At 31.9% G+C, this 12,882-nt stretch overlaps 1 protein-coding gene and 1 non-coding gene across 4 annotated transcripts; one reads left to right on the plus strand and one right to left on the minus strand.

Moving 5' to 3' along the window:
- The first annotated feature begins 1,940 nt into the window (after window positions 1-1,940).
- LOC139861017 (small nucleolar RNA R71) lies at window positions 1,941-2,047 on the plus strand. The gene has a single exon (XR_011763637.1). It is a non-coding gene; the product is annotated as a small nucleolar RNA R71 (small nucleolar RNA).
- A 4,274-nt stretch (window positions 2,048-6,321) lies between these two features.
- LOC139857716 (uncharacterized) lies at window positions 6,322-11,109 on the minus strand. Of its 3 annotated transcripts, none has more exons than XM_071846540.1 (12): window positions 11,017-11,109; window positions 10,610-10,738; window positions 10,099-10,181; window positions 9,906-9,981; window positions 9,745-9,812; window positions 8,929-9,013; window positions 8,286-8,407; window positions 8,114-8,197; window positions 7,807-7,953; window positions 7,378-7,486; window positions 7,162-7,281; window positions 6,322-6,591 (listed from the first exon to the last, which is right to left on the minus strand). In XM_071846540.1, the coding sequence occupies exons 2-12, from the start codon at window positions 10,695-10,697 to the stop codon at window positions 6,518-6,520; spliced, it is 1,056 nt and encodes a 351-aa protein (XP_071702641.1). In that variant the 5' UTR covers window positions 10,698-10,738; window positions 11,017-11,109; the 3' UTR covers window positions 6,322-6,517. The 3 variants fall into 3 exon arrangements, with proteins under 3 accessions (XP_071702641.1, XP_071702642.1, XP_071702643.1); XM_071846541.1 differs by lacking the exon at window positions 11,017-11,109 and adding an exon at window positions 10,869-10,966; XM_071846542.1 differs by lacking the exon at window positions 11,017-11,109 and adding an exon at window positions 10,846-10,867.
- Window positions 11,110-12,882: the final 1,773 nt, after the last annotated feature.

The following is a 12,882-nucleotide window of genomic DNA, read 5'->3' on the forward strand; positions in this document are numbered from 1 at the left end:
CTAGTGAGATAGGGTATATGATATGCATGTCGTTGGAAGGCTAGCGAAAAATTAAGAACTTTTCATTTAGATATCGAATGGTTTCGATGAACGGATTAGAAGTTATAGTCAACTGAATTTTAGTTTTATTGTTAAAATGATTATTATTACTATCGTCGTTATTATTTTAATAGAAATATCATTGTTATTATAAAATATCATTATTACTATTATGTTAGTATTATCATTTTATCATAATAACATTTTTAGTAAATATAAATATTGTTATTTTTTTATAAGAATAATAATAATTATTATTACAAAATAATACAACTTTTACTTATTATTATTATGATCAATATTATTTTATCAAATAAATAGGGGATACAAAGATATTTTTCACCACGCGTAATATAATTACATTTATAATACTTACCACTATAGTTTTACGATATTAAGTGAACTTTATAAATTTTACTACTTAAGATATATAAAAGTATATTTTATCATATATAAACGTTAATATAAATTTTTATTAATAAATGATTTTATTATTAAAAAATCTAATAAATATATTTAAATATATAAAACGACTATAGTTAAGTTATATAATAAACACGTATAAATTTTAGAAGTCATTTTGGGTCAAGTTGACTTTTGTTGACTTTTGCATATTAGTCTCGAGCATTAGGATTGTGGTAAACTATGACTTGACCAAAAATTGTTAGACAAATATTGACCAACATATAAATATATATAATTAATATAGGTTCGTGAATCCGAGGCCAACCTTGCACTTGTTAAATGACGTTATATGTATTTTTACTATGAAATACAGTATGGTGAGTTTCATTACTCCCTTTTATATATGTTTTTGGGACTGAGAATACATGCGCTGTTTTTATAAATGTTTTACGGAATAGACACAAGTACTAAAACTAATTCTACGTGGGTTTAAACCAGAAATATACCCTTAGCTTGGTAACATTAAACTACTTGTCTATGTACGGTAGGCGCGAATCCTAAAGATAGATCTATTGGGCCTGACAAACCCCATCCTGACTATGGGATGCTTTAGTACTTCGAGGTTATTTTAAACACACCTGATCTGGTGTACTTCAGAGGGTAAAACATGAACGTTAAGGCTTGTTACCGGGTGCCTACAACTTATAGAATACTTTTATACACTTGCGAGTGTACATATATTTATAAACAGAAATCTTGTGGTCTATTAATATATTGAAATGATTGTTATGATAAACCTATGAACTCACCAACGTTTTGGTTGACACTTTAAAGCATGTTTATTCTCAGGTATTAAAGAAATCTTCCGTTGTGCATTAGCTCATTTTAAGGATATTACTTGAGGTCATTCATGGCATATTTTGATAGACGTTGCATTCGAGTTATTGAGTTCATCAAGATTATTATTATGTCAATTATAGTTGGATGTATTATGAAATGGTGTGCATGCCGTCAACTTTCGTTGTAAAGAAAGTTTGTCTTTTAAAAATAAATGCAATGTTTGTAAAATGTATCATATAGAGGTCAAATACCTCGCGATGTAATCAACTATTGTGAATCGTTTATAATGTATATGAACGGGTCCTTTCATAAACAGGCATCACAATCTTTTCCTAAATGGAGACCACCACAGTATTCATAACCTACCTTCATACTATGGATTTCCTTGTTGATCTTTTCCATATTTCGAGCAACACCGTCTATTTTCACACTTAGGGAACTAAGGTCATCATAAGCACCGGCGCTTTGGACTTGAGCATGACGAGTAATTGGTCGTTCTTGATGCCACTCATGAGAATAATCGGCTTGCTTCTCGATTATCTTATAAGCTTCTTGCTCGATTTTGTCCATGAGTGAACCTCCGGCCGCTTGATCAATGGAAATTCTGGTTGCAACATCAACCCTTGTAAAAGATTTGAACTTTTTGGAAGGTATCCAAACCATGGTTTGGACAACCTCTTAGCATTTTGAAAAATCGATTCCATGCTTCATACAAGGTTTCCATCGGCTTTTGACAAAATTGGGTAATTTCTTGTTGGAGTCTCGCGGACTTAGAAGCTGGAAAATATTTCTTAAGAAATTTTTCTAACATATCATCCAAAGTTTCTATCGTAGCCTCGGGCAATGATTCTAACCAACTACGTGCTTCCCCGTGGAGTGTCCATGGGAAAAGTCTTAAAAATATGGCTTGATCAGTGTCCGGTTAAAGCTTGAATAGAAGACATATCTCTTGAAAAAGAAGAATATGTTCGTTTGCATCTTCATTCGGACCACCACCAAATTGACATCTGTTATTAATCATTTGGAGAATAGGTCCTTTTATTTCAAATTTTACCTCACCAGGTGTCTGAGTAATTGCACTTCCTTGTCCGGTTCGGGTTGCCTTCATCTTGGCCGCCATTGATTGTCTTGGTACCACCGGTCTTGCCTCTCCTTTCATTTCAAAATTTGGAGGATGAACGGGTTCACCAAATTTAAAATATCGTGGCTTGGTTGTACTTGATTCTGAATCGAAAGTTTCTTGCTTTGATGAAAATTCAAAAAGTTCAAGTACTTCTTTTGGGATTCTACCAAGCTTTCTATCAGGTTTTGTAAGCGGTGTAAGTAATGGAGAATCTGAACTTCGGGTATGTGGCATATGCAACCTAAAATATGTCAATCACACAACTAACAAAACTATTAAACGCACCGATTCTATAAGTTTAAAAATCAAAGACTATTAATAATTTAAAAAGAATTAAGAAACTACTTAATCACAAATTAGTTAATAATTCTATTTTGACACAAAACTGTCCCCGGCAGCAGCGCCAAAAACTTGATGTGCAAAACGTGTCATATGATTTATATTAGGAAAAATACCGGTTATTAGAACTATTACACTACGGGCAGTGTACCCGATCGTGTAGTAGTATAGATAATGGTTTAGTCCGTGTATCGTTCCAAGGACAATTGTACGTATCAAACTACAATTAGAAACTATATTATGATTAACTAAGTTAATGAAATTGAAAGGTACGAAATATTTTGGTTTTGCCCTTTAACGATGGGCGAATCAAGAGGGTTTCTAGTTTTATAAGTAAAGGAACTGTTTTTGGTATTTTTAGTTTTAAACAATTGTAAATAAAGCAAGTAAAGATAGTTTGAATTAAATCAAAGAGACGAAATGTTTATCTAGATCTTTTACCCTCTGTATTGAATGTAAGTTTTGATATTAAGGCCCGATTGAATGACTTTGTATGTAAGTTACCTATTAGATTCACCAAGAGTTCTCTTTAGCGAATATGCAAACACAATTACAAGATCAAGGGTTCCCTTTTCACTATAGTTCTTGTATTTGTAATCGGATAACTTAGCTAGTTCTAAGGCTTGAAACTTGACTTCTATGTTCATAGTTATCAATAATTGTACAAACGTTCGTTGCATACAATTCATCCCCATATCGTCTAATCATTTGAATCTAATTTACCCCTTGGTCCGGTTTAGTAAACAATCAATCTAAGACAAGTTGATTGTAAATCAATATGATAAATCAACAAGAGTTCTCTTTATCAACAACATATCAATTAACTATATACAAATGATTTTTAACATCAATAAGCATGTTCTTGATTCAAGCATTAAAACTATCACATAAATTACATTCAATTAATAAGTTTACATCCAATACCTTGGTTATTAATCTAGACAAACATTATGAAATTAGCCAACAATCATATTAACAAACACAATAACAATCAAATGATAAGAAGAATTCATTATTTGAGAACAAGAAATCAACCTACTAGAAGAATGAATCTTGGATTGAGAAGGATTTGAAGCTTGATTCTTGATTGTTAGACCTCTTCTAAGAGCTTGGAGTTCTCCAAAATTGCTCCTAAATTCGTCTCCAGAACTGATTTTTTCGTGTATGCCAACTGGTCTCTCAATCATTCACTTTTAAAGTGGTCAAAGTGGCCCAAAAGTCAAAAGTAGGCTGAAACCTACTACTGGACGGCGTCCCTGATTCTGGACGGCGTCCAGTACTAAAGGACTTGGACGACGTCCCATTTCCTGGACGGCGTCCAAGTGTGAAGAGTGGGACGGCGTCCCAATTCCTTGGACGGCGTCCAGATCAACTAATGTTCACTGTCTCGCTTTTTTTATGTTCTCCCTTAATTTGGACGGAGTCCCAATCATTTTGGACGGCGTCCAACATATCTGAAGCCTTGTTTTACCATTTTAGAGCGCTAATTTGACCATAACTTGTGTCGGGATCAACCATTATGATATCACAACTCATATAATGGTCATAAATCATCAAAACTCTTCACAAATCACTTTTCGATACAAATTTGCATATCTTTGTGTATTACTTGTAGAAACCGCCTTAACTATCCTTGATTCGAGAGCATTTATTATGATATTGCGAGAGATATATATGATGAAATCGAGCAATATCAGTTATCTAGTTACACTTATCAGTGGAGTTTGGAGAGAGTTGAATGAACGCTCATAAGAGTTAACTAAATACTTTCGCCAAAATAGCGGGGGTCAAGTGGACCGCACCCCCTTGTGGGCATCAAGGGGCAGCGCCCCTTCGGGGTCCAAGGGACAGCGCCAAAAGTCTTATTGTTTCGGTTAACGACTTTTAGGGTTACATTTTTTGTTTTACTCAATCGATTATAACTAATTTCCCTCTAGAATATCAGTCTTAGGCTTTTCATTAACAAACATAGGATACACACATCTCTCTAATATAAAGCTAATTGATCAAATTTTGTTTTAGATTCTTATTCCACTCAAACTGGTGGTTCTTGCCTGCAATCAAATCACGTTCTTGTCTTATCCCAATTAGGATTTCATGATACCCGAAGCTTGTATGGTCGAAATATTTAATTAAGGAAGTATTTCCGATTCAAGAAACAATCGGATTATCAATTTCATACCCTTGATTTCTAACAAGAAGGACAGAGATTAAAAGCTACAATTAAAAGCTAACTACATATAATATCATGTGTTTGAATAGTATAGATAGTTGTTACAATTGTTATATAGGTGAGGAACACGTTTGGAGGACAACTTATTTAATGGGGTTCAATAGATGATTATTTAGACAATTTATTTACTTAAAATGGTTTATGTAACACCAATACTATTTAATCTTGTCAAAGAGTGGATATATGAGAGTTACAGATATAAACAGTGATACCTCATACCTTCATTCATATGTAAAGAGACTATCCACATGTAAAGAAATTTCTTCTTAAAAGACATCTGACAATCCCAAATGCATAAATATAAATATGTTTTATATTGTAACTTATATATATCTTTCAAAGCTTTCAATTGGGTTGAATTAAGTTTGAATAATGGATTGTGTATTTTACTCGATAATAACCATAAATTAGTATTCATACAAATACTGATCACTTATCATTTAAACCTGTCAATTGCTTTATCTTTGAAGAGTGTACAACCTATGAATAATTGTGATCACAAGTTTCCAAGGTAAAGGGAACGAATTTTTCCTCTTGTCATCTTATATATAAAACTTTCTTAATAAAAAAAATGGGCAATTGATTCTTAATATTATCGTTTGTACTTTCTAATAATATAAATAATATAAATAAAAATAAAAATAATATAATATTACTAACATTTTCTATTACTATTATTATTACTCGTTTTTTGATGCTACTATTATAATTAAATTAAATTAAATTAAATTAAATTAAATTAATATTGATATTAATATTTATACTCTCTTAGTCTCTTATACGGAGTACTTGATTAGTGGTTTTGTTGCTTTTAATATTAAATTAATATAAAAAAATGATTAGCCAGTCGTGTTTTTATCATTAGGAGGTCACTGGTGAAATTACTATAATAGAAGTGACAGCAAATATGATAATGGTTAATTAAAGCTTAAACATGAAATCAAAATACTTACTCCGTATTAATCAATTTGTGTCCAAGTTATTTCCTTTGCCATGCTTATCAAAACCAATGAATGATTAAAGATTACACAAGAAACTAAACAAAGATATGAATCAAGCCAAATGTAGAGACTAGAGAACTCTAATGCTTAAAATATACAATTACAAGATATATTCTATGTAACTAAATCCCCCTAAAAAACCCTAACAACCCAATCTTATACCAACAACTTCACTTATCAACCACGGTACACGAACAAATGATTTAAAATGCAAACAAAACAAACCACCAAATAGCTTGTGAGCTCACAGAAGAAACACACACAAAGGTTTCACGTTTAAATTGCAATACGAAGATTTCATGTGTTCCCCCCTTATATTTCTAGAGCCTACGTTTAACCGCAAATCAAAAAATGTTGTTTTGATTAAACCAACTGATTTGTAGTTAAGTAATACATTTAACAAATAAATATTGCAAAACAAAAAGATATAAGTACTAAATAAAGTTAATAATAAAAAAAAAAAAAGGTAAAAACAACAAGCATACTTTCTGTGATATGGATTTGCTTCGCAGTATCCCAGCAAATTTGTGTCATATTTTACCGCATTGAACGCCTCGGGTTGGGTTTTGTCACAGCCTCCAGGAATCTAAACATCCATCGGTCAAGCATTCCTGAAAAAGACGGTATCAAATATAATAAACGCTTTGTTGAAAACACACATATGGGAAACCTATATTTTGGGCAATCCACGAAGAACATAAAACATTCTTTTATGATACAGATTTTCTATATTATGTAATTGTTTTGAAGTTTGAGATATTTCTAAAAATAATCTAACATCACAAATTTCTTTATTAGCAAACTTGAACCCTAAAGGTTTTAACAATGGAGCTAGCATGATCGCAATTGCAAAGCATCAGCCTGCTAGTTCAAAACACCATATTATGAAAAAACCATATTATCTCTAACCAATCAAGTATGATTAAAAAACCATATTATCTCTAACCTAATTTTTTTAGAATAGCATGAATTGAAAGATGCTATACATTAAAGTTAAAATTTAGGTGACTTTCAACCCGATTCTGTAAAAATTATTTTTATTTCACTTGTTTAACCAGTTAAACACGAACATAACCCACATCAATACATTAACATGTTACTGTGTTGAAATTGTCACCTCAAGTTCGATACTCCATTTACCATAATCTTAATTCGAGGTAAGCAAAAGAGTTGAAACAAACCTGTTAGAGCAAATGTACCACCGAGCACTGCACATAAACGAGTTATGAAGTGAAGAAAACTGCGCCGTTCTTCTTTAATGGTAACAGTAATTGGTGAAAGATCATATAAAAAGTAAACAGCTGAATCACAAAGAAAACAGTGATTATTAAGACCCGCATAAAATAGTTAAAAACACGGACCGTAATGATAAAAAATAATCCATTTCAGAAACAAACCTGGCCATGTCCTGTCATATGGATTCATTGGGGAGAAATACTCGGTAACAGAGAACTGGTTGGTAGGTAAGACCTCTTTTGATATGTATTTATATTCGGTTGGAACAATCTACATGACCACACAAAACAAAATACCATGTTATGATAACAAAAAAATAAGATTATGAATTTTTATAGTAAAATGATCAAATGATTAAAATATCTTCAAAATCTAATAAAAGGGTGTTAGAAAAGATAAACAAGTTACAAAATTTAAACCACCCATATGAGATTCTAAACTTAGTTTTCAAGAAATAATATGTATACATTTCAAATTGAAAATCACGAGAAAATAATAATAGAAGGGATACATTTCTCGAAAAGTGATATGCAAGTAAATTAACGTTTATAAAATTTAATAAATCGTTCAAAAACAAAAAGTAAATTAACCTTTATGTAATATTTAAATGTTCCGCTAGCACCATGGAGAATTCGGTTTGTATCATCCAGAGGATTGTGGAGTCCTGGATATTTGGGCCCAAAAGACAAATCGTGAATCACATGGCTGACGTTCACATGTGACGCTCCTTCAAAAATCTGTGTAGAAACCGAGTAAACGTTAAATTAAGTTAACAAAAATTTATATATGAAATATGGGCCACTCGGGAACCATTTTTTTTATCCTCATACAATACCATTATGGTAACTAAAGTAGATACATTTTATAAAGTAGACATGGATGTCATGTTTTACTTACCATCTGTGCAACAAAAATGTTCAATCCATGAACTGATATATGGAAGTTTCCAGCAACTCTTTGAACATCTAATACCCCGTAAACCTAATTGAGTTAACGAGGATATTAGCTCATTATTGTAATGAACAATGTTTATCCAAAACAGTAGGTTATAGAACCGTAAAGCACCTACCCTGCAACCTTCTCCATTAGCTAATGCTTGCTTGACCTTCTTAATCATATTTTCGGCCTCATCGTCAAATTTATCCAGATGAACTTTCTTGTCTGAATCATTATGATGATCTGTCTCATTTTCTGATTAAAATTGTACCCAAGAACAACACCATTAGAAATGGATAATTTCAGCATACAACGTAAACATTATACATTCAAATTCCTTTTATTTCGCAAAGGGCTGACAACTATCTTAGAAACGCAAGATCCATCAAAACAGTATTAATAACATTTAGTGATCACTATGTATATCATATAACATAAGATCCAATAGGTCTTAATTACACCAAGGCATTGTACACACTTGGATGCCAAACTTACATGCTAAAATGTACCAAATATTTTTCATAATAACATCTATTACTTCTAAGAGAAATACTGATTATTTTACAACGAAGTCATCTATGTTACATGCAACCCAAAAGACAAGTGGTAGTTCTTCTAATGTGTTTTAAAGACATGTTTAACAATGGGAACAAAGTTAAAACAAATAAACAGCAAAAGAAGCAAAAGCATATATTAATGAAAATGAAGTTAATCATATGAATAGAATAGATAAGGTAAAATTTCACAGTTTAGCTAGCAAACAAAGAGGCCATTACCATGGTTATGAGCTGTATGCCCCTTTTCTACTAGATCAGATAAGTACTCTGTCCCGATGATCACCCCCTCTCTGCTCAATCGAAGCTGCAACAACTCTTACTCGTTATAAATATACATATCCATCAAGTGGAAAAAGCAAAATATAAAAATTCAATCAACAAGGCCTTTATTTTTTTATACTATCTTAGGTAAGGTGAACAGAAACTACACGATGTTAATGTCAAAAGTACAAGGAAAAGCTGACACCGGACAAGACATTAGGCCCTATGTATTATGGCTTGAGATTTTTAAATTTCATAAAATTGTACATCATCTGCTTTATATCTCAAACTAATTCTGTATTCTTCCCAACTCACATACTATTACACTAACATTCTCAACTTACATCCTATCTATCATTCAACTCCAATTCTATCTTTGTAGTATCTAATAAACATATTATACTCAATCATGTGTTAATTATATTTTGTTTCTACAGATGTATATATTTAATAGTTCATACTGATGAAGCCCATAAGAAGATGAAAGATTTATAGCTAGTAATAATAACATGTTTTCAACTAAAAGTTCTACCACTAACAATAAAATATGAAAGGAATGTGTCAAGCTAAAGGTGCACAAACGTTTTCAACTAAACTCGTCCTACCATACGCATTCATTGCAGACCTAAGATTCAAAATTAGATAAATAGATCGTTGCATAGATCATATCACTACAACAAAGGATGAGGGGGTGCATGTCTACAAAAATATAAAACAATTTGTGCCTCTACATAAAGAAAACATAAGTTTCTAATAACATAATGAAAACCATACCTTCCATATATTTGTATCTAAATCCACTTCATGTTTGCCAGACATATCAATAGCATCTACACTCAAAACTGACCAAAATACAATTGTGAATAACATAGGATACATAATGCTAACCATGTATAACAAAACGTGAGAGTGAAAATGACTACATGATTGCTAACCTTGACAAGGTAAAGAAGGGAACGAAATATTTATATGTATTGGTAATGTTTCTCCACGTTTCAGGTCAACTGCCATCTGCCAACATATCATAACAATTTATAACCGCTACATAAGCACAAGTTCTAACACACTTAAAGGCATGACCATTAAGACTAAAAATAATAGAAAATTAAAACAAGAATAAACACTAACCTCGTGAACTTCATATGTAGATATGTAGTACGTCAACTCGTGCAAAAATAGTGTTGCCATTATAACCAAACCTACAATGGAAACTACACAAGCAAAAGACAAGAGAAAAAGACTTCAATCACCAATATAACTCATTAAACAGATAAGCCCCTATTCAGATACTTCATTATCTAACGTTAACAACATAAAAATGACCTGAAGTATCCACCCAGGTCGCCTTTCGCTTGGTGCAGGGGCAGCGGGGAGGGGGGTAAAACCGGTCATGCCCTCGGATTGGTCCGGGTTTCCTCCAGGGCAGTAGTTGGGGGCGGGTTATGCAACTACGTCAGATGAACGCATGGGTGGTTTAGTCCCCCGGGTGATCCCAAACTGATGTCCCAAAAAAAAAAAAAAGGATGTGTCGCTGCGTTTATGGTTCACGAGCGCATAATTGTGAACAACAAAGTGACTAAAAGTATTAATACATGTAAGGCCACACTATGAGTTTTTAGTATATTAAATTAATACTTACCAAGAGCACCAGATTGTGTTTTCTGTAATAAATGTTCTTCAGCACGCGGAAACGCATCAAGGTTCTTTAAGACTTGTTTCACACCCATTATAACTTATTATTATTCCTTCAAAAACCTTTCACATATACCTGCAATTGATATAAAACAAATTCAACCTTGATTTATGAATTGAATCGATAACTAACATAATTCAATCAAATTACGCAGGAAAAACATCAGAAAATGTATCAATTACGCGTCTAGGGTTTCTGTTACGACCTAATTTCAGATTTCTAATACGAATTCTACCGAATCATGTAATCGCATGAAATTATATACGAATCTGTATGATTCAGTTGTGAACCTGACTATGAATCATATAGCTAAAATAATTTTATGAATTTGAATTAAAAGAATATGCTCTGACCTGAATCGAGAAATGAAAAAACACGCAAAAAGTAAGACCAGATAATTTGACCGGTGACAAATCCGAAGAGGACGATGATTTTACAAAAAAGGCCGTCTTTTGTATTATTATTATTATTGTTATTATTATTATTATTACCAGTGGAGGACCCGCGAATTCGCGGGACTATGTGATTGTTTGTAAAGAAATAATGTTTATGATTATTGTATTTAATGTAAGTAGTTATGTTAGTTGTTCTGTATCCAATGTATGTACTTAAAATTTAAAAATCAACCATATATGTCTGTAAATAACTTTAAAAGTTGAACACAGTATAAAATACTTAAACAGTTATTGTAGACGTATAAAAAGCATTGATAATGAAAACCAAAAACATATTTATTATATAAAAAATCTAGAAGGAAATGTAGTCATTGAAATGCAACATAAAAACAAATAAAAAAGTTTGTTTGGGGCGTTTGGCTCGTGTGGTTGCACAATCAGACCACGTTTATTGTAGCATGAGTATTGCATGTTGAAAAAATATACATTATATTTATTCAAAAATTTGACAGTGCATCAAATCAGATGGGTTGAATCTTTGCTATATAGTTGTTGAGCAAAAGTCTATCTCAAATGCAGCTCCATTATGCGGTGTAATTTTTTCGTCCTCATTTTTCACAATTTTAGCTAATTGTATTTCACACTACAAAATAAAAATAATAATAAAAAATTACAGTCTCATATACCTATGTATATTAGCATGTAGCCATAGACACGAGAATTTTGCCAGTTTATCTGCTTGATGTAATCATAAGACATTACTAAAGCACATAAAGAGAAAGAGTTTCACCTCAAATATGTTGGTCAATTGACACCATCTCACTTTTTGTCCAAGTTCAACACTTAAAGCATAACATCGACCGCTTACAAATTTTATTAGGTACATCACCTTAGTCGTGCCTACAAAAAAATAATTGTAAATTTATCAAATTCATGTATCTAATATTTGGGTATACATTCACACTAACTTAGAGTGTATCTTCAAACACATGAATGACATATCAATAATTAACCAAATTTTACAAATTTCATTAAGCGTTAAGATGTAACCAACTGATAAAGTGATCTCATTTATATTACCAACAAAATACTGCAGTTTGCATAGAAGGAAGACCATTTTTTATTTATATTGTATATTGTATGTACCTAAACAATGTTAATCAGCATACCACGGATCAGGTACTGACAACAACATGAACAAAGTTGGTTAACCACGTGATAGGCAGCAAATCTGAGAGAATTACCTTCGTTACCATCACCGTTTAATCGTGGTAGAAATTAGGAACATTCAAAGTACTTTAAATACTCTAAACCTGGTTACCTACATATAAAGAATAAAGAAATAGAAATTATAAAAGCTCAATATACAATTATGAACAAATTACATCAGATCATCTTAACGGTATATGTATATAGTAGTCGATTTAAACAATTTTGATTGATTGTGACCCAACAATAAGTTATCGACTGACATTACTGGACAACTAACAATCAAAGATGACATATGAAAGACTTTCCGAGATGTATATACTCATTCATCATTAAAATGCTTAAAATGCAACCATATAACAGTAGTAAGAGTTTCGGGACATACTTTTTATAACATTGTAGTAGTTCAAAGGATATATTTTTAATGAATAATTTAGTTAAGAGTAAGTACACGCCTACCTCTTTCTATTCGTGAAGTCAAGTATAGACGTGACATACCGCTTACCAAATACTCTGTATATGTGAATAGCATAGGTGTAGCTGACAAAAAGGTTATGAATAATAAACAATTGATGAAAAAGATTGTACTTAAACAAAATATTAGATGTAAATCAA

Source organism: Rutidosis leptorrhynchoides, chromosome 7, assembly GCF_046630445.1.
Source record: "Rutidosis leptorrhynchoides isolate AG116_Rl617_1_P2 chromosome 7, CSIRO_AGI_Rlap_v1, whole genome shotgun sequence".
NCBI classification, from domain to species: domain Eukaryota; kingdom Viridiplantae; phylum Streptophyta; class Magnoliopsida; order Asterales; family Asteraceae; genus Rutidosis; species Rutidosis leptorrhynchoides.